The sequence below is a fragment of the Salvelinus alpinus genome, chromosome 3 (assembly GCF_045679555.1).
Source record: "Salvelinus alpinus chromosome 3, SLU_Salpinus.1, whole genome shotgun sequence".
In the NCBI taxonomy this organism is placed as follows: Eukaryota; Metazoa; Chordata; class Actinopteri; order Salmoniformes; family Salmonidae; genus Salvelinus; species Salvelinus alpinus.
This window is the reverse complement of record NC_092088.1, coordinates 47,298,221-47,326,044: the sequence shown is the minus strand read 5'-3', so window position 1 is coordinate 47,326,044 and position 27,824 is coordinate 47,298,221. Positions and strand designations below refer to the sequence as shown.

The 27,824-nt window shown below is 42.8% G+C and overlaps 2 protein-coding genes across 26 annotated transcripts in view; one reads left to right on the top strand and one right to left on the bottom strand.

Annotated features, from left to right (window-relative positions):
- The window catches only part of LOC139570840 (calcium/calmodulin-dependent protein kinase type II subunit gamma-like), a 132,235-nt gene extending 123,881 nt beyond the window's left edge, over positions 1 to 8,354 (top strand). For 19 of the 20 annotated variants that reach the window (XM_071393087.1, XM_071393078.1, XM_071393083.1 and 16 more), the window contains 2 exons: positions 3,969 to 4,218; positions 5,267 to 8,354. In XM_071393087.1, the coding sequence (XP_071249188.1) occupies positions 3,969 to 4,201 (233 nt within the window). In that variant the 3' untranslated portion in view covers positions 4,202 to 4,218; positions 5,267 to 8,354. The remainder of the gene's footprint in view (positions 1 to 3,968; positions 4,219 to 5,266) is intronic. The other variant, XM_071393076.1, reaches the window with a different exon arrangement.
- A 560-nt stretch (positions 8,355 to 8,914) lies between these two features.
- Positions 8,915 to 27,824, bottom strand: part of LOC139570839 (bifunctional heparan sulfate N-deacetylase/N-sulfotransferase 2-like) — a 205,252-nt gene continuing 186,342 nt past the window's right edge. For all 6 annotated transcript variants that reach the window (XM_071393069.1, XM_071393073.1, XM_071393071.1 and 3 more), the window contains 8 exons: positions 13,687 to 13,815; positions 13,205 to 13,387; positions 12,900 to 12,996; positions 12,634 to 12,757; positions 11,116 to 11,290; positions 10,618 to 10,788; positions 10,198 to 10,410; positions 8,915 to 10,022 (listed from right to left, as the gene is read on the bottom strand). In XM_071393069.1, the coding sequence (XP_071249170.1) occupies positions 9,897 to 10,022; positions 10,198 to 10,410; positions 10,618 to 10,788; positions 11,116 to 11,290; positions 12,634 to 12,757; positions 12,900 to 12,996; positions 13,205 to 13,387; positions 13,687 to 13,815 (1,218 nt within the window). In that variant the 3' untranslated portion in view covers positions 8,915 to 9,896. The remainder of the gene's footprint in view (positions 10,023 to 10,197; positions 10,411 to 10,617; positions 10,789 to 11,115; positions 11,291 to 12,633; positions 12,758 to 12,899; positions 12,997 to 13,204; positions 13,388 to 13,686; positions 13,816 to 27,824) is intronic.

Below are 27,824 nucleotides of genomic sequence, written 5' to 3'. Positions count from 1 at the left end.
AAAATTTACGTTTTCATTTTAACATTCTGTCATAAAGAGCACATGTTCAACTTCATAACAAACATATATTCCCGTCTCTTACTACAAAAGTGAACATTAAATGAATAGGCCACTGGGCAAACACGTGTTAAATCAACGTTGCTTCAACGTAAATTGGCAACATATTGTGATGTGGAATCTATGTGTAAAATACAATGGATTTGCAAAAAGTCATCAACTGTTGTTTTGAGGTTGAAATTTCAACCACAGGTTTATGTCATCATGGTAACCAATTTTCAACATAGACAAACCTTGTATAAAATATGTTGCATTTGTACCTTTTGAAACAACTTAATCTCCACTATCAGAAAAAAACAATAGGCTGGGCAGCACCTCCTACTGGAGAATTTATCTATCTACAGCAGGGGTATCAAACTCATTCCATTGAGGTCCTAGTGTCTGCGGGTTTTTGGTTTCAATTCAGACCTAGACAACCAGGTGAGGGGAGTTCTTTACGGATTAGTGACCTTAATTCATCAATCAAGTACATGGGAGGAGTGAAAACCCGCAGATACTCTACCCTCCGTGGAATGAGTTTGAGACATGTGATCTACAGCTACCCCTTTGGTGTCCTATCCAGCGTTTTAACCAAGCCCAACCCTGCTTAGCTTTGACTATTACCAATATGCTATCGTGAGAATGACTGTTGAGAGGTCTCCACTTAAAAAAATAAATAGATTCACGATTACTATTGAAGTTATTCCAAAGGCTAGGTTTAACAGAGCAGCTAGTTCATAATATGTTCGATTCACGTCGCTATTTCAACTAAAAATCGAAGTTAAAGTATAGGACTAAATCAAATCAAACTTTATTTAAAGCGAGTTTAAAGTTTGATCTGATTTGATTTAGTCGTATTTATTTAACTTAGGGCGGCAGGGTAGCCTAGTGGTTAGAGCGTTGGACTAGTAACCGAAAGGTTGCAAGTTCATATACCCGAGCTGACAAGGTACAAATCTGTCGTTCTGCCCTTGAACAGGCAGTTAACCCACTGTTCCTAGGCCGTCATTGAAAATAAAAATTTGTTCTTAACTGACTTGCCTAGTTAAATAAAGGTAAAAATAACTTGGTTGAGATGGAGACATGAATCCAACATACAGTATTAATTTGTAGACAAACTGAAATTAAAGCCAGACTAAGTCCGTGGCACAGATCGCACTATCCAGGGAGAAGACAATCTCCTTCAAATGTGGATATTTTGTTGCGTTGACAACCAAGCACAATTCAATATAACATTCGCAATACAGTAACTTGTCGACCAGTTAATAGATTATATGTTGGATTCATGTCTCCAACTCAACCAAAAATAAAAGTTAAAGAATAGGATTATACCAGTGGCTCAGATGGAACTATCCAAATATCCTTTAAATGTTGATATTTGGTTGCTTTGTAAAGTTAAGACAATCTTACAAACTATTGTAACAGTAGTTATTCAACCTTAAAGGGTAGGTAGCATAAACGTAACCACATGTAACATATGGATTTGCATTAGTGTACGCATCAAAAGTCCCAATGCCAAGTTACACCTCACTCTTCTATTTTTGGAGTTATTACATAAAACCGATCAGAATCCGTGTCGGAAAATGTTTTTCCGGGGTGTGATGTAATATGGAGGACCCGGCAAGCCAGCGTATTCCACATCATGTACACTCCAAAGGAAATAACTTCAATTGTATAAATCGTTTGCACTCATGACTACTGGTTTCAATTGAATTGTCAGCAAACTTACAAGCAAATAATTTATGAATGTATTGATACAAATCAACTTGGAAGGTTGCTAACCAACTACTCTGCTAACATTAGCCCTACCAGCCTGCTAACTATAAGTTAGCACTGAATAAGTCAGCGAGTTGCTATCAACAACTAGCTTACAGCTACATTAAAGTAAAACAATGTTTTGGAAATACATAATGCCATCTAACCAGTTGTCAAAGAACGTTAGCTAAATGCAGTTATTTTAGCCAGCAAGATAGCCAGCCAGCGTTAGCTATTTAGCCAACTAGCTATTAGCCGTGACAGCCTAGCTAACCACCACAGTTATGGTCGGCAAGCTAGAGCCTAACTACTGGAGACCAGCTAGCTAGAACATAACTAACACAACTAAAACATAACCTAAGATTAAAAGAAAAGAGAGAGCAGATTTACAGATTGATGGTTAGGGCCCATCCGATGGTAAAACTTATTAAATTGTTCAGCTTGAGCTAGCTACCGAGCTAGCATACGAACTCGGTAGAACAGAGTAGATCCTCCATATGACGTTGAGAAATAGTGCATTGTGGGTAGTTTAGAAGTTATCCGGAAATAAGTTAATAAATATGTAATAACCCAAAAACATAACTATGTTTGTACTTATAGGTAACCAGATCATGACTACAACTAAGTTACTAAGTCTTTGACCACACTGTGTTGTTACATTGGTGAGTAAAAACTCATGCTTCCTACCCTTTAAAATGAGTAACACATCCAGGGCCACATTTTGAGATTACTGTCTCTATAAATGTCTTCCTATGTAACAATAGAAAGCGTGCATGTTCAAGATAGCATGCAAAGGCTGCAGGTCTGTGGAGATCTTCACAATTGCTTTAATAATCTGTGCAGAATCTCGAATGACATTGATCACTTGCGCCACTATTTTTTTATGTAATCTCAACTGTAATCCAGGTCATTTGATTGTGCTATTAGATGAAGCACAGTGATAACAGATTAAGTTGTTGTATAAATAAACAAAATATCTGACATTGTATTCCTATTTGAACTTCGTTGTGCTTTTAGATGGTTGAAAGTATAGTGATAAAACACTGAGAATTCAACCAAATGTTGGCTGTATTTTTGAGTGGGTGAATATAGGTTATTATCTCATTGATCAACGCCTCAACCAAATATTACCCAATTGTCCACTTTGACATTTCGTGGTGTGGCCAGTGGGAGAGTTGACTAACAGGTTTGAATATTTAATCTTAAATCAGGCTGTACTCTCCTTGTGACACGGGGAAAGGAAGCTTGTTGTGTGCAACAGGGAGGGACAATTGAATGCAAGCTTAATAAAAGATTTGAACTTGTTAAAATATTTCTAGTCTATCTCTCTATGGGTTACAGGGTTGACGTGGTATGCTCGAAATGCTCAGTTTTCCACAACAAAACATCAGAAAAAAAGATCTCGCCTGCTTTTACACTACGATATTTTTTTTATCATTTAAAAAGGGAACGTTTCACCATATTAAAACAAGAGTTCAGTTCATGTTACAGGGTTGACCTGAAACCTGACTATTGTCAATTAATCACTAATGAATAACTAGGGCTTCACAATGTTTGTGCAAACTTGGGAAAGTCTTGGGGTTAAGTGGGTTAAAATCATCCTAGAAGTTGGACCTTTATTTAACTAGCCAAGTCAGTTAAGAACAAATTCTTATTTTCAATGACGTTATGGTATGAAGCCAAACCTTCATACCATAACGTGGGTTAACTGCCTTGTTCAGGGGCAGGAGGACAGATTTTTACCTTGTCAGCTCGGGGATTCGATCTTGCAACCTTTCGATTACTAGTCCAACGTTCTAATCACTAGGCTACCTGCCGCCCCAAGATGATGTGAGACATGCCAAAAAAAAAATGCATGAATACACACTGCTATTGGAATTTTTAACATGGTTTAGTGTAGTTAGAGCATAGATGTATGTGATCCAACTGTAAAATGTGTTTCATCAAAATGTACGCACAATGTCTGAAAGACACAAGGCACTATTCATGGCGCGACCCTATTATGTTAATTGTTGTATTTGAAGAAAAATAACATATACCAGGTAAGTCACTGAGCACACTATTTCACGCTAAAGGCCTGGTAACCATCTTTCTCTATTGTAATCTAATCAAGGAAGAAGTGCATGAAGCCAACACATGTAAGTAGATGACTGAGTGTGTCCGTGTCTCCTATGTAGTGTTGAGTAAGAACAGTAAGCCGGTCCACACCACCATCCTGAATCCTCATGTGCACCTGATCGGGGAAGACGCGGCCTGCATCGCCTACATCCGCCTTACGCAGTACATCGACAGCCAGGGACGGCCGCGCTCCTGCCAGTCAGAGGAGACCCGCGTGTGGCACCGCCGCGACGCCAAGTGGCTCAATGTGCATTTTCACTGTTCAGGAGCGCCTGCCGCACCTCTCCAGTGACCCTTTACCAGACACAGGTACTGACTGCAGAGAGCTTTATTCAAGGTTCTGTCTACATGTGTCCCTCACACTCACATACATGTACTGATACATACTGTATCTTTTTGTTTATGTAAAAAAAACTCCTCAAGCCAAACCTTCATACCATAACGGTACACAGCCTACATCTTGTCGCCATATTAACGTTATAGTCAACAAACAAGAATTAATGCGTTAGTAAACCCACAATCAAATCCATGTGTACAATCATGCAGTACAGGGTACAGCTAGCAGTTTAGCAGTTACACAGGCGGGTCCCGGTGGCAATAAATTAATAAAACCGAAACCTTGGAAGAATTGCATTTTTGGATAGCCTTAGCCAGCTAGCTAACATAAATAGCATTCCTCTCTGTTTGAGTTAGGTTGTTGAGTAGGCTAAATTAGCTGCATTAGCTATAAAAAGAAATACAATGAAATACAGCTAGCTCTCTCTATCTTTGTTGCTCTCCTTAGATTTTGAAGAAATTAATTTGGTCAACTATTGTCTTTCTCTTTGAGTCTACAACTCACCGCACTTTATGCACTGCAGTGCTAGCTAGCTGTAGCTTATGCTTTCAGTACTAGATTCATTTTATGATCCTTTGATTGGATGGACAACATGTCCGCTCGGACGTCCTCCGAAAATCGTATAATAATAATTACTGTGTAAGTCTATGGAAGGGGGTGTGAACCATGAGCCTCCTAGGTTTTGTACTTAAGTCAATGTAGCCAGAAGAGGGGGGAAAATAGCTGTCCTTCGGCTACACCATAGTGCTACCCTAGAGAGGGCTGTTGATGCTACTGTAGACCATTGCAAAACAGTGATTTGGTGACATTTATCTAAAAAGGATAACTTTTTTAATGTTTCAATATATATTAAAAAAAAGGAAATTTACTGAGTAGGATGGTTCTTCCCTTCCTCCTCTGAGGAGCCTCCTCTGCTGTATATAAACCTATTATAGTGTTGTAAACTCAGGAGTAGTTTGGAGAGGCTGCCCTGTGCACTCCCCACCACTCTCTCTCTCTCTCTCTCTCTCTTTTCCTCAGCTTTGCCTGAATTCTGAAGCCGATTGGAACATTTCCTCTCAGTGGTTGGATTGGCGCCTGGAGCCCGGCCGGAAAGAGACCGCTTGAAGTTTACAGTCCTTGGGGGGAAAAAATTAAAATAAATTATATTTAAAAGCCAACCGACAACACCACCATAACCAATCCAGTCCAACCCTAGCTAGATGTTGGGGGCCGGCTGGGGCCGAGGCCCTCCCCTCTGGACAGTGCATGCTTCTGACGCCCATAGGGGTGCGCGCGGTCTTGTTCTTTTTCAATGGATCCATATTTTTTGCCCTTTGTTTGGAAAGGTGTTTAAAGTATTAACATATGTACAAAAAATATGAAATTATTGAAAAAAATGTCACATTAATCAACAACAATGATTAAATATGAATTTTCTATATAAAAAAGGAGCACACACCCTAATATTAGTGGTGGTTGTTTTTTTGTTTTGTTTCACAATGAATCTAGTTGTTTTCTTTCTTTTTTTGGATGCAAACAAATGCTAGGAGGGGAAATGTAAGAAAAAAACTAAATGATGATACTTAGTATTAGAATTAAGAACACCAAAGTGTAGACTTTAGGCATTTAAATATATTGTTTTAATGTAGATGTATGTTTTTATGGGTTAGGTGGGTTTCAGAAGGGACAGTGTTTTAGTATTCATATGTGTTATTGTGGAACTCTTAATTTTTATCCCCTGAATGATGCTTTATTTGAAAGAATTTTGTGTTTGAAGAAGATCATTTTTAAATGGGGACTTTATTTAATATAGTAATGTATACATAGATATTTATAAGGAGAAAGGGAAAATACTCTTTACTTTCAGTTTGGAAAATGGATGTGTGTGTGAGAGTGAATGTGTGTTCTCCTGTCCCTATTCAGGCTCTTTTGCAGTGTGAGATCCCCTGTGTACATACACACTCACACAAGGCCCAAACCCCAAGCCCCTGTGCTGTGCCCTTTGGGTCTATAAACCAGCCTGCTCCTCCAGCTTCAGCCACAATCTCCTGACCAGCACAACCTGAAGTTGCAGAACACTACCATCGGTTTTCAGTGCTGAGTTTGCCATCTTCCTTTTGGCCTCTAGAGGGCACATGACACAATCAGTCAAGCCAACTGATACTATTCTGGCAGAGGCCCCAACCCACAAACTCTGAAAGCTCGGATACCTCTCCCTTGTATCGTTTCCTACTATGATTTTAGCATGTTTGATCAATTGGGGGGGGGGGTCTAAAATGGCCTGTACTGTTTTGCACATAAATTTGAGACTCAATGCTGTTCTGTTCACTCCCCAGGTGAACTTTTCTGCAACTTCAGGTTAAGCTCGCCCACTCCTGGGGTCTCTACCTGTGTTTCTATAGCGAGCGACCCTGCTAATCAGCTGTGTAGCTTTTAGTGCCATTCAGTGTGACGATGTCACCCTTTGCCTGTCTCTTGTTTTGGTCCCCGTCCTGTTCTCTAACGTACATTGTCTTTCTTTGCTTGCCGTACCTCTCTTTAAAAGCATGTGAAAATGAGAATGCATTAAAGTGGGGTGCTGAGTTGACCCGTGGCATGTCAGACCTCTGGCTGGGCATAAGATTGGATGGGACGGTGGAGGCTGGGTGCTTGGGAGCCACGGTGAAAGCAATCAATGGATTGGTCCCTTTGTCACGGTTTCTGTTGTAACGGTTCTAGATGTTAGTGTTCTTACTGGTGGTATTATTATGAGTGATCTGACTTTTCTTTTGAGATTGGAGCTGAAATATGGGGAGGCAGTTGAGGTGAGGGATGGGGCTCAGGCTGCTAGCAAATCACACCCTGTCCAACCCCCCACACACATGCAGACAATGCCACAATACACATGGAATCAACACGCACACACGGTGTACTCCCAATGCAAAATATATTTTAATATATATGGACAGACACAGAAAATAAACACACTCGAAACAGTCTCACTTTAAAAAACATATCTTTGTGTTGATGGTAAAACATTGGAACACTGTTTTTCACCGTGTTGTAGAAACTTGTGTGACTTTGTACCGCCAGTGGGGTGAAGCTTGCCGTTTACCCCTTCACTTCTGTGCTAAGCAGCTCCATAGTACTCGTTTTCCATTGAACCTGTCGAAGGCCGGGTACCAAAAAGCTGAAAAAATAACCTACCGATGATATCAAAAATTATATCAAAACGTGTTGAAGGAAACATGTTAAAACAAAACTTGTGCTGTTTTTATCACGAGTCACATGTGGCCCCGCCCACCCTATTGCTTGTGCTGCTGGGTGTTGTGACATATCTGCCATGAGACTGTATTCCCCTTTGCACCATGACGTGATGTATACAGTACTGAACTGTGATGTTGTTTTGGATCCGAGTAGTTTTCCTGACTTTGCGCTGTGGGCATTCACCTCTCTCCCCCACTGGGCCTGATACTTCCATTCATTGTGTGTTCATACAGCCATGGGAATGTTCATGTGAAAGAGTATAACCATCCAGTTGATTTCAATTTTTAAAAATAATTCAAAAGGAAGAAGAGAGAAATAGTAGTTCCTGAGGGTAGGACAATTAACCTTTGATTATACTATACCTTACTGGCCAGCAGGATAGGGAGAGAGACTTGATATACAACAAAAAGAAAGAATAATGAAAAATAAATATTAAAAGCCAGACTTTAATAACAAAATATATATGCAGTTTTACAAGAGGAAAAATATGCATGTCTTCTTTCTGGTAATATTTTTTACTGTCTGTGTTTACTTAAGAAATGGAAATCTATATATGTTACTTGCACCTTCAAGGTCAATGAAAATGGCTCTGTCTCAAATATTGAAATGAAGTGATGTATCACGTAAAAAAAAAAGTACAAAAAAAAGCCGTAGCTTGGTATGCTTCCCTTGATTTGTAAATGTACTGCATTGTAACCATATAGTGAGGGGATGCATATGACTATACTCTGAGTTGTCATTTGGATGCTGGATTTTTGCATGACCATACAATAAAGAAAATCATTACTTTAAAACTATCAAGTGTTTGTTTGAATGTTAGTAGATCATATCTTTGTTATTTAAACAAGAAACATTGAATAAAAATAACATTTCAACATAAGTTGTGTCCGGTTTGTGTGTGCTAGTCCATCCTTCCAGGATCTAAATGTTGCATCTTGTGTGTGTCAATAAATCACAAGAATATTACAGTTGAGTACATTACTTATTTCATATATTTCATTTTTCTGCTTGTTCATTATAGTCTGTCTGACTAATCCCTGGGAGTCTATCCAGCAAAAGGACATCAGAGATTGAGGTCAAGTCCCTTGTTAACACTAGACTGATTAATGAACATGATCTGCCCATTTAACAGGTTTCCACCGATTCGTCGTGCTAGTGAGAGGATGATTAGATAGGAGGTATTTCACGTGATACACAAGTCTAATAAAGGAGACTCAGTCGAATTATCCATTGAAAATATGCCTTCCTGAAAACTATGATTACTACTGTACTACAGACTATAATATGTACCTCTACTCTCCTCTCTGTTAAACTACATAGGCACTGCCGTTTCCATTCCAGTCTTCTGTAGACAGCATCAGACACAGGTAAATGACAGTGGCTCCTGCATTGACAGGCATGCAAAAGCTGTGGGTAAAAAAGAGACAAATGAACAATCCATTCCAACCTCTGAGTTTATTAGAGATGATACAGCGTTGGTCTTTGTTTTGTAGTATTGGCAAAATAAACAGAAAACAAGACAGCAGCTCCTGTTACGACAGACACTCACAAGCAGAGAGACCTAGAACCTCTCTCTAGCTCATCTAGCTCTAAACTGACTGGGTACCTACGTGAGAGTGAGGGAGAATGTGCATGGTTAAAGTGTGTGGGTTTCTCTGAAGACTTGTGGGGCCTATTAGACCATTTGTTTATCAGAATGTACTCCAAAGGCCTCAGCTTTGGGGTAGTGGAATGCAGTCTGTAGGAGCCGTGGCCTGTGATGCACTACATCCATCCTACGGCACACGTCTTTGTCCATAGCACTAGAGTTTGCTGTCTTGTTTAGTTCATGTCTATTCTGTCACATTTCCCACCCATCCCCCACCAACAATATACAACAGCTTTAAAATTTACAACATTTTACATTCATTCTTCTGAAGAAATGAGAAGTGTGTGTGTGAGCTTGTGACCACACGCATGTTGCCGGGTTTATTCATGCACTCCAGGGCCACAAGATATCAGTTCCTGTTAAAAAGGGGGTAACATGACATTAGACCCCCCCCACCCCCTCTCAGTCTGCCAGACCCTGGCGTCAGTCAGTCCAACCGGCTGCAAGCTGAGACAAGTCCTCTACTTTCTGGATGAAGATGTGTGCGACTGCGAGGGGAAAGAGGGAGGGTTGTTTCAGCAGTCCAACTCATTAACTCCCTTATCAGAGGCCATTATTCCCCTCCCGTGAGGATTGGGTTCTACAGTGGCATTTCAGGGTGGAGGAGTCCATTGTCCTGATAGGGGGCTGTCCTCCCGCCTTCTCTCCTCTTCCACTCTCTGTAGTGACTGGTGTTGGGTGTGGGTAAACAGTGCCCTCTTACCCCGGGCCAGGCCGGGCAGGGCAGTGCTCCAGTCCCAGGCTGTGGCTGTGGTTCCGTAGGGAGGTGCAGTCTCAGCTCCAGCTGGAGCTCTGCAGCTCCTCTCTCAGCCAGGCGGGCAGGGGCTGGCCCAGCCGGTTCAGCAGCCTCAGCAGCTCCATGTTGTGCTCCCGGTAATGCTCCGTCAGGAAGGCACGCGACTGTAATACACACAACAGAGAACAGTCAGCGAAGGACTGTATGAGGCACTTGTTAAGACATATCTACATGTTAGGCAGAAGTAAAAATACAACATGGCCATTCGGAGAAACAAGCTGACAAGATGGGATAATGTGCAGTGTCTGACGTTTTCCTTGAAAGATGGAGTAACTGTACCTCAGGAGTCATGTCAGAGTATTTCCTGCCTTTACTCTTGCCCAAACACTTGGGTCGTGCTCCTTCCACCCTCTGGCACCAGAACCCTTTACTTTCATCATACGTCAGAGCCTGGGTGTAGTTGAAGATGGGTGTGACCCCCAGGAACCTCTGGATGCCCTCCATGACCAGGGCAGGGTTGGATCGCAGTTGGGACCCATCCACTATGTGGACCTGGAAACAGGAATCACACCTCTCACATACTGGACTCCACACAGGTAGTACTGCCATGATCAATCATGGAAAATACTGTGAAGCCATGTTTCTGAAAGGATGCATTAGATGCATTTGAATTGTTCACGGGGGTATCTCCTGTAGTTTTCAGTATCTAGCTGTGCACGTTTAGTATGTTTGTGTGTATTTCCAGTAATGTAATGTTACCTGGTTGGGCTGGTAGTGGTGTAACCAGCGCTCCAGGTGTGTGGCGTAGGCCCCAGGTTTAAGGCAGCGCCTCTGCAGGATGAGCAGCTCTCGGGGGGAGGCAGGCCCCGCTGTCACCACCTCCTGGAACGTGTGGTTAACGGCCATCGGGTCCTGGTGAGCCCGCTGGTGCTGCAGGGTCACACACAGGGGAAAGGTTAAAGTTCAGACATCTTGAGTCAAAGGTTATCAGAAGTCAGATTCAGAAGAATCCCATATCAAGATAACTTTTTGACAGACTTTGTACCTTTGGCCTCTTGAGAATAAATACATGCAAATAAACAGGTGAAGCTCAAATAAAAACAGATGGCATTTATTTTCTCTGGAGTGAGGCAGCCAGGAGTATCCTTTCCATGTGGTCACTTAACGGTCTTGACAAATGGTCTGGGAACAGTTTATATTTCATGACCCTGATGGTTCATATTATGGCTGAGGAAGTTAAGAGTGTGACAGACCCACCTGGTACCAGGAGTAGGCGCGGTCCGCTGGGTTGATGAGCACAGCAAGGATCTTGGCCCGGGACAGCAGGGCGGCCGCTCTCTTAGGGGCTACCTCCGTGTCAAAGTAGTTGGCACTTTTCTCAAACATGAAGTCTGTACTGACATTCGATGGGAAGGGGAAGAAGTCCATGTACCTGAAGAGAGGACGGGGGAGAGCAGTTACTGTTAGCGAGGGGCCATAGGAGAGCTTATGTCATTTGAATGTCTTCCTGCATCATGTCCCTTTCCACCTAATGGACCATACTGTTATACATTCTCACTGATATGAAAGAAATAGATACGTGAGAGCAATATGGAGGAAGACTACACTACAAGTAAGCATGAAGGAACCACAGTGCCTTTGGAAAGTATTCAGACATCTTGACATTTTCCACATTTTGCTACGTTATGGCCTTATTCTAAAATCAGCAATCTAAACACAATACCCCATAATGACAAAGCGAAAACAGCTTTTAGAATATGTATAAAAAAATATTTAAAAAACAGCTTATTTACATAATTATTCAGACCCTTTGCTATGAGACTCGAAATTGAGCTCAGGTGCATACTGTTTCCATTGATCATCCTTGAAATGTCCACCTGTGGTAAATTCAATTGATTGGACATGATTTGGAAAGGCACACACCTGTCTATATAAGATCCCACAGTTGACAGTACATGTCAGAGCAAAAACCAAACCATGAGGTCGAAGGAATTGTCCATAGACTGTGGTGGCAACATTATGCTGTAGGGATGTTTTTCAGTGGCAGGGACTGGGAGACTAGTCAGGATCGAGGCAAAGATGAACGGAGCAAAGTACAGAGATATCCTTGACGAAAACCTGCCCCAGAGTGCTCAGGACCTCAGACTGGGGCGAAGGTCACCTTCCAACAGGACAACGACCCTAAGCACATAGCCAAGACAATGCAAGAGTGGCTTCGGGACAAGTCTCAATGTCCTTGAGTGGCCCAGCCAGAGCCCAGACTTGAACCCGATCTAACATCTCCGGAGTGACCTGAAAATAGCTGTTCAACGACGCTCACCATCCAACCTGACAGAGCTTGGGAGGATCTGCAGAGAACAATGGGAGAAACGCCGCAAATACAGGTGTACCGAGCTTATAGCGTCATATCCAAGAAGTCTCAAGGCTGTAATTATTGCCAAAGGCGCGTCAACAAAGTACTGAGTGAAGGGTCTGAATACATATGTAAATGTGATATCATTTTTAATACATTTGCTAAAATTTCAAAAAAACTATTTTGGTTTGTCATTATCAGGTATTGGGTGTAGATTGATGAGGGGAAAAAAAGCTATTTAATACATTTTAAAATAAGGCTGTAACCTAACAAAATGTGGAAAAAGTCAAGGGGTCTGAATACTTTCCGAAGGTGCTACCATATGGATATCATATAGGCTCTTAGATCAGTTCAGACAAAATAAGGCTACAGGCTTCATTAGAGTGTTTAAATCCTCCGAGTGGGCAGCAAAGTCGTCTTACCAGTCAATGCCATTGTTGTAGTTGGGGCCGCTAAAGAACTGGATCTCCTCAAAGGTGACAAGACTGGGGAAGCTACTGGTGATGGCAGGGTGGAGGCTCAGGAACGAGTGCAGGGCTGTGGTGCCTGAAAGAACACACATGAATATACACTTTGACTGAAACTCGCCACCACAAACGCCATCACGCAACTCATTTTGGCCAAGAGAGTATGTGGCGAGCGAGAGAGTGTAGGTGTCTTAGGAAAATGCTTGGCTGCAGGGTCTCACCTGTTTTCTGTGGGCCTATGACCAGGAACCTCGGTAATCTATCACAGGTCTTTTCTTTCGACCAGATGTCTTTATGTCTCTTGTCATGACATGGGTTCTGAGGACAGATAAAGAGGGGTTACGGTCTCTAATACATATAGCTAGCTTATCATTAAGTCATTTCATTGCAAAATAAAATGAAATTATGGGCCAAATGTAATTACAATAATCTCAATAAACAGTACATATCTAAAATAGGAAACAGTAACTAACAACTAATGGATTATCACGTCTGTAATAATAATTGATCATTGCAGTCCCCTAACCTGCCAGAGGGGGTCTCTCTCCTCAGGGAAGATCTGGAAGTATTTGTCAGCCAGCTGCATGGGGGGGAGTGTCTGCAGCCGCAAGTTGGTCCAACACTGAACAAACTTCACCAGGGACTCAAAGGTGTACAGGCCCAGCCGGTCATTTCCATAGTTAGACAGGTGGGTCATGAAGATGCTGATCTGGAGGAAGACAGAGGAGTCAGAGGACTATACCAACAGATGAGTAGGGAAGTGAGACCTTTCACTGTTTGTCTACGCGTCTTAAATGCACACTAGGCAAAATCCCACTCGTGAAACTAAAATTGTAGCACAGATTGACATCAATTAATGATTTACACAAAAGTCAAAGTTACAGATCATTTTCCCAAGCTAAGACTTTTCCAGAATTAAGTTTCTCAGGTCACATAGAGCAGCGGCCTGAAGAAGGTAGCAGCTCCAGTAAGGAGAGGCAGAGTATCTTGAGAGCGAAATAAACTTACAGGGTTGAGGAGGACAGTGAGGAACAGCTCTCCTCCCCTGATGCTCTTGTCCAGCTCTTTGGAGCCTCCTGGGTACTCGTTATAGAAGATGGTGTGAGTAAAGAGGCCACATGTCTGTCTGGGTAACACCTGCAGAAATTGTCAAAAAAAAGTGTAGGAACAGAAATAACCAACTTTCTCTTTTTTTAACCACTTAATTAATGAATAGGGCCTTAGTACATTTGCATAAACTCTAAGCCCTTAAGAGCTCTCACTAAGCACTGAGGGAAAATCTTAACTTCTGTTTTAAGTCACATTATCACTTAGTTATGCATTGATGTCAATGGGGGATCAAGTGGGAGATCAAGTGAAAATTAAACTTAAAGTTTAAGACTCACCTCTGCATGATTTACTATTTTTAGCAGCAATTAAAAGAGAAGTTTATCTCAAATCCAAAAGTTCCCAAGTGATTCCATACTCTCTCTCCCTTCAGTCTAGAACGGGAAAGCTGCAAAAACAGGTCAGGTGACTCACGATGTATCTTTGTGCACTGCTAGCTCTGCTCCGTTGTCAGTCAACTAGCGATTGAGAAATCTGCGAATTGTGGACACATTTTTTGTTTTATTGAAAGAATATGTCCAAATGAGCTATATAAACAAATATATATCTAAAGTGCTATTAGGTTTGAGTCAGGAAACAGACTGGTTGAAAGTGTCAGTGGAAACACTTGCCAGTTGGTCCGCACATGCTTTGAGTACACGTACTGGTAATCCGTCTAGCCCCACGGCTTTGTGAATTTTGACCTGTTTAAAAGGTCTTGCTCACATTGGCTACGGAGAGCGTGATCACACAGTTGTCCGGAACAGCTAGTGCTCTCATGCATGCTTCAGTGTTGCTTGCCTCGAAGCGAGCATAAAAGGCATTTAGCTCGTCTGGTAGGCTTCTGTCAATGGGCAGCTCGCGGCTGGATTTCCATTTGTAGTCCGTAATAGTTTGCAACCCCTGCCACATCCGACGAGCGTCAGAGCCGGTGTAGTAGGATTCAATCTTAGCATTGAAGCTTTGCCTGTTTGTTGGTTCGTTTTTAGACATAGCGGGATTTCTTATAAGCGTCTGGATTAGTGTCCAGCTCCTTGAAAATCGGCAGCTTTAGCTTGGTGCGTATGTTGCCTGTAATCTATGGCTTCTGGTTGGGATATGTGTCGTCTCTGTGGGAACGATGTCGTTGATGCAGTTATTTATGAAGCCGATGACTGAGCTGGTATACTCCTCAATGCCATTGAATGAATCCCCGAACATATTCCAGTCTGTGTTAGCAAAACAGTCCTGTAGCGTAGCATCTGCGTCATCTGACCATTTCCGTATTGAGCGAGTCACTGGTACTTCCTGCAATAGTCTTTGCTTGTAAGCAGGAATCAGGAGGATATAATTATGGTCAGATTTGCCAAATGGAGAGCGAGGGAGAGCTTTGTATGCATCTCTGTGTGTGGAGTAAAGGTGGTCTAGAGTTTTTTCCCCTCATAATTTCTACCAGCATGTCAGGCTACTAAGAGAGCTGCTTCTGGATGAGCATTTTCTTGTTTGCTTATGGCCTTATACAGCTCGTTGAGTGCGGTCTTAGTGCCAGCATCAGTTTGCGGTGGTAAATAGACGGCTACGAATAATATAGATGAAAACTCTCTTGGTAGATAGTGTGGTCTACAGCTTATCATGAGGTACTCTACCTCTGGCGAAAATATTAGACAATTAATAATTATTGACAAATAGACCCACACCCCCGCCCCTCATCTTACCAGACATTGCTGCTCTGTCCTGCCGATGCACGGAAAACCCAGCCAGCTCTATATTATCCGTGTTGTCGTTCAGCAACGACTCAGTGAAACATAAGACATTACAGTTTTTAATGTCCCGTTGGTAGAAAAGTCTTAAATCGTAGATCATCCAGTTTATGTTCCAATGTGCAGATTGGCCAATAATCTGGATGGTAGTGGTGGTTTACCAGCTCGCCTATGAACTCTCACGAGGCGCCTGTCCTCCTACCCCTTTTTCTCCATCTTTTCTTCATGCGAATGACGGGGATTTGGGCCTGGTCTCGAGAAAGCAGTATATCCTTCGCGTCGGACTCATTAAAGAAAAATTATTTGTCCAGTTCAAGGTGAGTAATCGCTGTTCTTATGTCCAGAAGCCCGTTTCGGGCATAAGAGACGGTAGCAGCAACATTATGTACCAAATAAGTTACAAACAATGCGAAAAAACAAAAAAATAGCACAGTTGGTTAGGAGCCCGTTAAACGGCAGCCATCCCCTCCGGCGCCATTATTTTGACATGGATTGTGAATGTGTGCCATGGAGTGTGAACGGGCAAGACAAAAGATTTAAGAGCCTTTGAATGTGGTATGGTAGTAGGTGCCAGGCACACCGGTTTGAGTCAAGAACTGAAACACTGCTGAGTTGTTCATGCTCAACAGTTTCCCGTGTGTATCAAGAATAGTCCACTGCCCAAAGGACATCCATCCAACTTGACAACTGTGGGAAGTATTGAGTCAACATTGGCCAGCATCCCTGTGGAGTAGAGTCCATGCCTTGACGAATTGAGGCTGTTCAGAGGGCAAAAGGTGGGTGCAACTCAATATTAATGTTTGGTATAATGCATTCGGAAAGTAATCAGACCCCTTGACATTTTCCACATTTTGTTACGTTATTCTAAAATTGACTAAATCGTTTTCCCCCCTCATCAATCTACACACAATACCCCATAATGACAAAGCAAAAAAAAAAGACTTAACTGACATTTACATAAGTATTCAGACCCTTTACGCAGTACTTTGTTGAAGCACCTTTGGCAGCGATTACAGCCTCGTGTCTTCTTGGGTATGACGCTACAAGCTTGGCACACCTGTATTTTGGGAGTTTCTCCCGTTCTTCTCTGCAGATCCTCTCAAGCTCAGTCCGGTTGGATTGGGAGCGTTGCTGCACAGCTATTTTCAGGTCTCTCCAGAGATATTCGATCGGGTTCAAGTCAGGATTCTGGCTGGACCATTTAAGGATATTTGGAGACTTGTCTCGAAGTCACTCCTGCATTGTCTTGGCTGTGTGCTTAGGGTCGTCTGAGGTCCTCTGTACTTCGCTCCGTTCATCTTTCCCTCGATCCTGACTAGTCTCCCAGTCCCTGTCACTGAAAAACATCCCCACAGCATGATTCTGCCACCACCATGCTTCACCGTAGGGATGGTGCCAGGTTTCCTCCAGACGTGACACTTGGCATTCAGATCATCAGACCAGAGAATCTTGTTTCTCAAGAAAAACTCTAAGCGGGCTGTCATGTGCACTTTACTGAGGAGTGGCTTCCATCTGGCCACTACCATAAAAGCCTGATTGGTGAAGAGCTGCAGAGATGGTTGTCCTTCTGGAAGGTTCTCCCATCACCACAGAACAACTCTGGAGCTCTGTCAGAGTGACCACCGGGTTCTTGGATCATCTCCCTGACCAAGGCCCTTCTCCCCTGATTGCTCAGTTTGTCCCGGGCAGCCAGATCTAGGAAGAGTCTTGGTGGTTCCAAACTTTGTCCATTTAAGAATGATGGAGGCCACTGTGTTCTTGGGGCCCTTCAATGCTGCAGACATTTTTTGGCACACTTCCCCAGATCTGTGTCTCGATACAATCCTGTCTCTGAGCTCTACGGACAATTCCTTCGACCTCATGGCTTGGCTTTTGCTCTGAAATGCACCTTCAACTGTGGGACCTTATATAGAAAGGTTTGTGTCTTTCCAAATCATGTCCAATCAATTGAATTTACCACAGGTGGACTCCAATCAAGTTGTAGAAACATCTCAAGGATGATCAATGGAAACAGGATGCACCTGAGCTCAATTTTGAGTCTCAAAGCAAAAGGTCTGAATACTTATGTAAATAAGGTATCTGTTTTTTTATGTTTAATACATTTGATTTTTTTCTTCTAAAAATCAGTTTTCGCTTTGTCATTATGGGGTATTGTGTGTAGATTGATGAGGGAAAAAAAGTCTAAAACATTTTAGAATAAGGCTGTGACAACAAAATGTGGAAAACGGGAAGGGGTCTGAATACTTTCTGAATGCACTGTACTCAGTGTATGTATGTTTACAATTTTGATTTCTTAAAAAAAAAAAAAATTGTTGGAGTACAGGTGTTTGATGATTGATGGGTGACTAGGTGCATTCTATCTGACATATTCCAATTTTTTTATTTTACCCCCTTTTTCTCCCCAATTCTGATCTTGTCTCATTGCTGCAACTGCTGCAAAGGTCAAGTCATGCGTCCTCCGAAACATGACACGACAAACCACTCTTCTTAACACCCGCCCGCTTAACCTGGAAGCCAGCCGCACCAATACGTCGGAGGAAACACTGTTCAACTGACGACCGCGGTCAGCCTGCAGGCGCCTGGCCCGCCACAAGGAGTCGCTAGAGCGCGATGAGCCTTGTAAAGCCCCCACGGCCAAATTGTGCACCGCCCTATGGTACTCCCGATCAAGGCCGGTTGTGATACAAACCGGGATCAACTCGGGTCTGTAGTGATGCCTCTAGCACTGCGCCACTCGGGAGGCCCGCCTGTACTTCTCGTTCACCGTTTCTAATAATAACAGACAGCAATAGTAATGAATTGGAAGTGCTCAAAGTTCTTAAATGACAAGGGGAAACGCACCTCATCTAATCCATTAACCAGTAGCCTCCATTAGTTCTTACCCCATACTGTGTATTGTGTAGTGGTGTGTCTGTGCATTGACGTGTATGTTCTGTGTCCTGTGTCTCCTTTCTCTGCAGCCAGTGCATCAATCAGATCCTGGAGTGTGTCCACCACATGCACCAGCATAACATTGTGCACAGGGACCTCAGGGTGAGTCATCTATCACCATGGCAACGCAACACCTGGGGAGGCTGAGTCATCATGCCCCCGCCCCCAAATCCCTCCCGCTGGAAACCCTACCGATGTGTGTATATGAAAGCCAATGAAAACGTCAACAAAATTCCACACACACGTAAGCAAATAAAAACATTTAATTCTTTGGACGTCAGAGAGAGTGGCTGATGAAAAAACAGACCCTTTCCATCTAGTCAGACTGGAATTAAAAGTGGAGGCACTGAGCCAGACCGTATTAATAATTTCTAATTCCTTATATTAAGCAAACCATACAGCCATATTTTTTATATTTATGGATAGCCATACTCAGACATTAACTTACAAACAAAGCATTTCTGTTTAGTGAGTCCACCAGATCAGAGGCAGTAGAGATGACCAGGGATGTTCTCTTGATAAGTGTGTGAATTTGACAATTTTCCTGTTCTGCTAAGCATTCAAAATGTAACTAGTACTTTTGGGTGTCAGGGAAAATGTATGGAGTAAAAAGTACATTATTTTCTTTAGGAATGTGGTGAAGTAAAAGTAGTCAAAAATAGAATTAGTCAAGTACAGATAGCAAAAAAAACTACTTAAACAGTACTTTACACCACTAGTCTTGCATGATGTCTAATTTGATGCTAATTACCATTTTCGAATCTGAAAGTAAATAGTGACGAATATATTGATCAAAGTCACCTTGTCCGAGAGAGATTTACACGGTTATCAAAACGTCACACCAGGGAAAGCCAACATGAAACAGAGACCTTTTTTTGAAGGGGTTCTAAAATCCCATATGGGAAAAATTACTGGTGAAAAAACGATTGGAACCATTTTCCTGTTTGACCGCTAGGTTTTATGGGTATTATGACGCCTACACTGTGGGGCTCTATAGGCTACATATCTTATTGTTGATGTTTGATGGCAGACTGATACCCATGGAACAGTGGCGGTCGGTGCCATTTAAGATGAGGGAGAACAATGATTTATTTATGAGCATGGCTTATTTCTATTACAGTATATTGGATGACTCATTCATTTTCCATTCACCCAGTTCAATGTAACATCGATAGGTTTAGGCTACTCACTACATGACACTCGAATTTTCCCGATACCCATCATGAGATTGCTACAACCTAGCCTATGAATGAAAGTTTACAACATAGGTGCACACCGCCCTGCACAATCTTGCCTGCATATAGCTGATCTAAGGTGTAATCATTAGTCCAACAGTTGCAAACAGTATGATTATCCCTGTTTCGTTCCTTTTGAATCTTCATATCATAACCGCTACACACAGCCTATATTTTTGTCACCATATTAGCTAACGTCAAGTCAACAACATAGCCACTAGAACTAATGCGTAAGTAAACCCACTAAAATCATGCAGTACAGTGTACAGTTAGCAAGCAGTTTAGTAGTTACACTGGCGGGCCCTGGTGGCAATAAATGAATAAAACCAAAAGCTTACCTTGACTTGGAAGAGTTCCAGTGTTGGATAGCCATAGCCAGCTAGTCAACATAAAATCAAATCAAAATCAAATCAAATCAAATTTTATTAGTCACATACACATGGTTAGCAGATGTTAATGCGAGTGTAGCGAAATGCTTGTGCTTCTAGTTCCGACAATGCAGTAATAACCAACAAGTAATCTAACCTAACAATTCCACAACTACTACCTTATACACACACAAGTGTAAAGGGATAAAGAATATGTACATAAAGATATATGAATGAGTGGTGGTACAGAACGGCATAGGCAAGATGCAGTAGATGGTATAGAGTACGGTATATACATATGAGATGAGTACTGTAGGGTATGTAAACATAAAGTGGCATAGTTTAAAGTGGCTAGTGGTACATGTATTACATAAAGATGGCAAGATGCAGTAGATGATATAGAGTACAGTATATACATATGAGATGGGTAATGTAGGGTATGTAAACATTATATTAAGTGGCATTGTTTAAAGTGGCTAGTGGTACATTTTTACATAATTTCCATCAATTCCCATTTTTAAAGTGGCTGGAGTTGAGTCAGTATGTTGGCAGCGGCCGCTAAATGTTAGTGGTGGCTGTTTAACAGTCTGATGGCCTTGAGATAGAAGCTGTTTTTCAGTCTCTCGGTCCCTGCTTTGATGCACCTGTACTGACCTCGCCTTCTGGATGATAGCGGGGTGAACAGGCAGTGGCTTGGGTGGTTGTTGTCCTTGATGATCTTTATGGCCTTCCTGTGACATCGGGTGGTGTAGGTGTCCTGGAGGGCAGGTAGTTTGCCCCCGGTGATGCGTTCTGCAGACCTCACTACCCTCTGGAGAGCCTTACGGTTGTGGGCGGAGCAGTTGCCGTACCAGGCGGTGATACAGCCCGACAGGATGCTCTCGATTGTGCATCTGTAGAAGTTTGTGAGTGCTTTTGGTGACAAGCCGAATTTCTTCAGCCTCCAGAGGTTGAAGAGGCGCTGCTGCGCCTTCTTCACGACGCTGTCTGTGTGGGTGGACCAATTCAGTTTGTCCGTGATGTGTACACCGAGGAACTTAAAACTTTCCACCTTCTCCACTACTGACCCGTCGATGTGGATAGGGGGGTGCTCCCTCTGCTGTTTCCTGAAGTCCACAATCATCTCCTTTGTTTTGTTGACGTTGAGTGTGAGGTTATTTTCCTGACACCACACTCCGAGGGCCCTCACCTCCTCCCTGTAGGCCGTCTCGTCGTTGTTGGTAATCAAGCCTACCACTGTAGTGTCATCCGCAAACTTGATGATTGAGTTGGAGGCGTGCATGGCCACGCAGTCGTGGCTGAACAGGGAGTACAGGAGAGGGCTCAGAACGCACCCTTGTGGGGCCCCAGTGTTGAGGATCAGCGGGGTGGAGATGTTGTTACCTACCCTCACCACCTGGGGGCGGCCCGTCAGGAAGTCCAGGACCCAGTTGCACAGGGCGGGGTCGAGACCCAGGGTCTCGAGCTTGATGACGAGTTTGGAGGGTACTATGGTGTTAAATGCTGAGCTGTAATCGATGAACAGCATTCTCACATGGGTATTCCTCTTGTCCAGATGGGTTAGGGCAGTGTGCAGTGTGGTTGCGATTGCGTCGTCTGTGGACCTATTGGGTCGGTAAGCAAATTGGAGTGGGTCTAGGGTGTCCGGTAGGGTGGAGGTGATATGGTCCTTGACTAGTCTCTCAAAGCACTTCATGATGACGGAAGTGAGTGCTACGGGGCGGTAGTCGTTTAGCTCAGTTACCTTAGCTTTCTTGGGAACAGGAACAATGGTGGCCCTCTTGAAGCATGTGGGAACAGCAGACTGGGATAAGGATTGATTGAATATGTCCGTAAACACACCAGCCAGCTGGTCTGCGCATGCTCTGAGGACGCGGCTGGGAATGCCGTCTGGGCCTGCAGCCTTGCGAGGGTTAACACGTTTAAATGTTTTACTCACCTCGGCTGCAGTGAAGGAGAGCCCGCAGGTTTTGGTAGGGGGCCGTGTCAGTGGCACTGTATTGTCCTCAAAGCGGGCAAAAAAGTTGTTTAGCCTGTCTGGGAGCAAGACATCCTGGTCCGCGACGGGGCTGGTTTTCTTTTTGTAATCCGTGATTGACTGTAGACCCTGCCACATACCTCTTGTGTCTGAGCTGTTGAATTGTGACTCGATTTTGTCTCTGTACTGGGACTTAGCCTGTTTGATTGCCTTGCGGAGAGAATAGCTACACTGTTTGTATTCGGTCATGCTTCCGGTCACCTTGCCCTGGTTAAAAGCAGTGGTTCGCGCTTTCAGTTTCACGCGAATGCTGCCGTCAATCCACGGTTTCTGGTTTGGGAATGTTTTAATCGTTGCTGTGGGTACGACATCGTCAATGCACTTCCTAATGAACTCGCTCACCGAATCAGCATATTCGTCAATATTGTTGTTGGACGCAATGCGGAACATATTCCAATCCGCGTGATCGAAGCAGTCTTGAAGCGTGGAATCAGATTGGTCGGACCAGCGTTGAACAGACCTGAGCGCGGGAGCTTGTTGTTTTAGTTTCTGTTTGTAGGCTGGAATCAACGAAATGGAGTCGTGGTCAGCTTTTCCGAAAGGGGGGCGGGGGAGGGCCTTATATGCGTCGCGGAAATTAGTATAACAATGATCTAGGGTTTTTCCAGCCCTGGTAGCACAATCGATATGCTGATAGAATTTAGGGAGTTTTGTTTTTAGATTAGCCTTGTTAAAATCCCCAGCTACGATGAATGCAGCCTCAGGGTGTGTGGTTTCCAGTTTACAAAGAGTCAGATAAAGTTCGTTCAGGGCCATCGATGTGTCTGCTTGGGGGGGAATATATACGGCTGTGATTATGATTGAAGAGAATTCCCTTGGTAGATAATGCGGTCGACATTTTATTGTGAGGAGTTCTAGATCAGGTGAACAGAATGACTTGAGTTCCTGTGTGTTGTTATGATGATCACACCACGTCTCGTTAATCATAAGGCATACCCCCCCGCCCCTCTTCTTACCAGAAAGATGTTTGTTTCTGTCGGCGCGATGCATGAAGAAACCAGCTGGCTGCACCGACTCCGTTAGCGTCTCTTGAGTTAGCCATGTTTCCGTGAAGCAGAGCACGTTGCAATCCCTGATGTCTCTCTGGAATGCTACCCGTGCTCGGATTTCATCAACCTTATTGTCAAGAGACTGGACATTGGCGAGTAGTATGCTAGGGAGTGGAGCGCGATGTGCCCGTCTCCGAAGCCTGGCCAGGAGACCGCCTCGTTTGCCCCTTTTACGGCGTCGCACAGGGTCGCCGGCTGGGATCAGATCCATTGTATTGGGTGGAAGGCAAAACACTGGATCCGTTTCGGGAAAGTCATATTTCTGGTAGGAACGATGATGAGTTGACGTTAATCGTATATTCAGTAGTTCCTCCCGACTGTATGTAATGAAACCTAAGATTACCTGGGGTACCGATGTAAGAAATAACACATAAAAAAACAAAATACTGCATATTTTCCAAGGAACGCGAAGCGAGTCGGCCATCTCGTTTCGGCGCCGGATGTTCAAACATAGCATGCCTTTCTGTTTGAACCGGGTGTTTGTGTAGTCTAAACTATCTAGCTGCATTCAGTAGCTAAGTAAAATTAATAAATAGCTAGCACTCCCTCTCTAGCTCTCTTACTTAATTTTAGAATAAATACATTTTGGGGAGAAGTGAAGACAGAAGTCTAGCGTTAGAGATTAGTTATATGAAGTAAACATCAACCTACAAACAAGTCTGATGACTAAATACTTGCGAGTGATGAAGAAAACTACTGCAGGGGCGCCGATGGTGTCGCCAAACCATATTTATTTGAGCCTGAGTACTGTGATCAAGAATTCAGGCAAATTGAGCTTCAGATGGCTGGCCTGGTTGTAGCCACAGAGGCAGCATCAGGACCACAGCTCCAGCCCATCCCTAGGATGAACGCAGATTGGTGGTGTAGTTGTGGTAACTGTGCGCCAATGCAGACTCATGAAGAATGCTTATGCTGCAGAGAATTTGATTAAATTACCAACTTATTGATGATGAAGAGCAGCTAGTTTCCTTTCGCGACAAATGGGATTTTGCTGCTCACATCAACACTGTTGTACTGGAATTTTTTTCCATATCCCAAAAAGAAATTGGAGACACAACCCAGTTCCAGTTGGGTCAAATGGACAGTTTTCCAACGTGTAAGTAGCTGAACTTTACTCTATTGAATGATCACTTATCATAAACCTCTATGAGCTGGACCATTGTGGGTTTATGTTTTTACATTAGCCAAACACTGTCAAGATATGTCTTCACATTATCACAATGTTTTTTGCATCTTTTATTTGAGTAGGATATAGGAAATACAGGCCTACATATTGAACTTGAAATAACACCTACATCTAGGTGTTATTAGCAAAGAAGAACCTGTTTTCATATTGTCAAAAAGTTATGTTATAAGTGCATGGCTGCTGCTCCAGATTCTCAAATCCACTTTGCCCTTCAATCTATAATTGTAATTCGATACAGTTCAGACTGGTCTCATACAAATTTGTTTCTGAGTGGGTCCTCTGCGATGAGACACTGGGTCCAGAAGTCCGGATTCCTCTCCCATGCTGTGTGGTAAATGCCATTGGAGTTAAATATCCTTGTGAATTGTCAAAGTTACAGGTATGTACTGCTCTCAGCCTGTGATGTGTGTTTTGTGCCAGGTTAGGTACTGTGAACTGCATAAATAAAGAATATCCATGCAAATGGACCAATAAAGCAAGTATTGTTGTTTTTATAATATATTTGTCACAAAAAATGTAATACCAAACATTCAAGCATGGTTTGTTCCTAATCAACCCCCCTAGCATAACTTTATATTATGCTAGACATAATTTATTCAAAAGTGTGATGTACGTGTGTGATACAATTTATAATAAAAATACATAAAGTCAATTGGGTTTATCCATTCATTCAAGTTCTTGTGCCAGTTGTTTGGAAAGTATTCAGACCCCTTCCCTTTTTCCACATTTTGTTACATTACAGTCTTATTCTAAAATTGATTGAATATGTTTTTCCCTCGTCAATGTACACACAATACCCAATAATGACAGAGCGAAAACATGTTTAGACATTTTTGCTAATAAAAAAAAAAAGTTTATTTTATTTTATTCTGACCCTTTGCTATGAGACTCGAAATTGAGCTCAAGTGCATCCTGTACCCATTGATCATCCTTGAGATGTTTCTACAACTTGATTGGAGTCCACCTGTGGTAAACTCAATTGCTTGGACATCATTTGGAAAGGCACACACCTGTCTATATAAAGGTCCCACAGTTGACAGTGCATGTCAGAGCAAAAGCCAAGCCATGAGGTCGAAGGAATTGTCCGTAGAGCTCAGAGACAAGATTGTGTTGAGGCACAGATCTAGGGAAGGGTACCAAAAAAATGTCTGCAGCATTGAAGTTCCCCAAGAACACAGTGGCCCCCATCATTCTGAAACGGAAGAAGTTTGGAACAACCAAGACTCTTCCTAGAGCTGGCTGCCTGGCCAAACTGAGCAATCGGGGGAGAAGTGCCTTGGTCAGGGAGGTGACCAGGAACCCGATGGCCACTCTGACAGAGCTCCAGAATTCCTCTGTGGAGATGGGAGAACCTTCCCGAAGGACAACCATCTCTGCTGCACTCCATCAATCATGTTTTTATGGTAGAGTGGCCAGAGAAGCCACTCCTCAGTAAAAGGCACATGACAGCCCGCTTGGAGTTTGCCAGAAGGCACCTAAAGGATTGTCAGATCTTGAGAAACAAGATTCTCTGATCTGATGAAACCAATACTGAACTCTTTGGCCTGAATGCCATGTCATATCTGGAGGAAACTTGGCACCATCCCTACGGTGAAGCATGATGGTGGCAGCATCATGGCTGTGGGGATGTTTTTCAGCAGCAGGGACTGGGAGACCAGTCAGGATCGAGGGAAAGATGAACAGAGCAAAGTACAGAAAGATCCTTGATGAAAACCTGCTCCAGAGTGCTCAGGATCTCAGACTGGGGTGAAGGTTCACCTTTCAAACACTGCACACAGCCAAGACAACGCAGGAGTAGCTTCGGGACAAGTCTCTGAATGTCTGAATGTCCTTGAGTGGCCCAACCAGAGCCCAGACTTGAACCCGATCGAACATCTCTGGAGAAAACTGAAAATAGCTGTGCAGTGACACTCACCATCTAACCTGACAGAGCTTGAGAAGATCTGCAGAGAAGAATGGGAGAAACTCCCCAAAATACAGGTGTGCCAAGCTTGTAGCGTCATCAAGAAGAAGACTCAAGGCTGTAATTGCTGCCAAAGGTGCTTCAACAAAGTACTGAGTAAAGGGTCTGAATACTTATGTTAATGTGATACTTCCATTTTTTAAATGTATTTATACATTTGCAAAAATGTATAAAAAAACATTATTTTGCTTTGTCATTATGGGGTATTGTGTGTAGATTGATGAGGGATGTTTTTTGTTTGTTGCCATTTTAGAATAAGGCTGTAACGTAACAAAATGTGTAAGAAGTAAAGGGGTCTGAATGCGTTCCGAATGCACTCTATGACAAATTATTATTGTTATGTGTATTAACAAAGAAAAACGTTCACACTAACACACAAGTCAAGTGATACCATGTTACTAACCTGTGTAACTTTGTTATTGTTTTGATACTCATGACCCCTATCGATAGGGGGGGTTACAAATAAGTGATAGACCACACTATGGGTAATCCTATACCCCAGGTGGTTCCTGGAGCCAGGTATTCCACACAAGGCTATACAGTTGCCTGACATTTTGTCATGTAAATAAGCCATGGCTAGCCAACAACATCAGACATTGGGAAAATGTGTGAAAGTATCCAGTAGGCCAGCATCCCGGAGTCGCCTCTTCACTGTTGACGTTGAGACTGGTGTTTTGTGGGTACTATTTAATGAAGCTGCCAGTTGAGGACTTGTGAGGCATCTGTTTCTCAAACTAGACACTCTAATGTACTTGTGCTCTTGCTCAGTTGTGCACCGGGGCCTCCCACTCCTCTTTCTATTGTGATTAAAGCCAGTTTGCGCTGTTCTGTGAAAGAGTAGTACATAGTGTGGTACGAGATCTTCAGTTTCTTGGTAATTTCTCGCATGGAATAGCCTTCATTTCTCAGAACAAGAATAGACTGATGAGTTTCTGAAGAAGGTTACTTGTTTCTAGCCATTTTGAGCCTGTAATTGAACCCACGAATGCTGATGGTCCAGATACTCAAATAATCTAAAGGCCAGTTTTATTGCTTCTTTAAACAGTTTTCAGCTGTGCTAACATAATTGCAAAAGGGTTTTCTAATGATCAATTAGCCTTTTAAAATGATAAACTTGGATTAGTTAACACAACGTGCCATTGGAACAGAGGAGTGATGGTTGCTGAAAATTGGCCTCTGTACGCATTCCATAAAAAAAATCTGCCATTTCCAGCTACAATAGTCATTTACAACATTAACAATGTCTACACTGTATTTCTGATCAATTTTATGTTATTTTAATGGACAAAAAAAAAAGGACATTTCTAAGTGACCCCAAACTTTTGAACAGTACTGTATATGTCACAGAGTTTGCCCAATGAGAGTGCACATGCGCAGTTGTTGTCCATCTCCGCTGTTGTTTCAGTCGGCCACATAAAATAATTATCTAAAATAATCTCAATCATTTTAGGTGGAAAAGTACACATTTCCTGTCTCAAAACCAATGGTACTTTTGCTAAAAAAATAGCTAATTCGGTCATACGCTTTCAATAAAACAAAGAATTTTCTCAA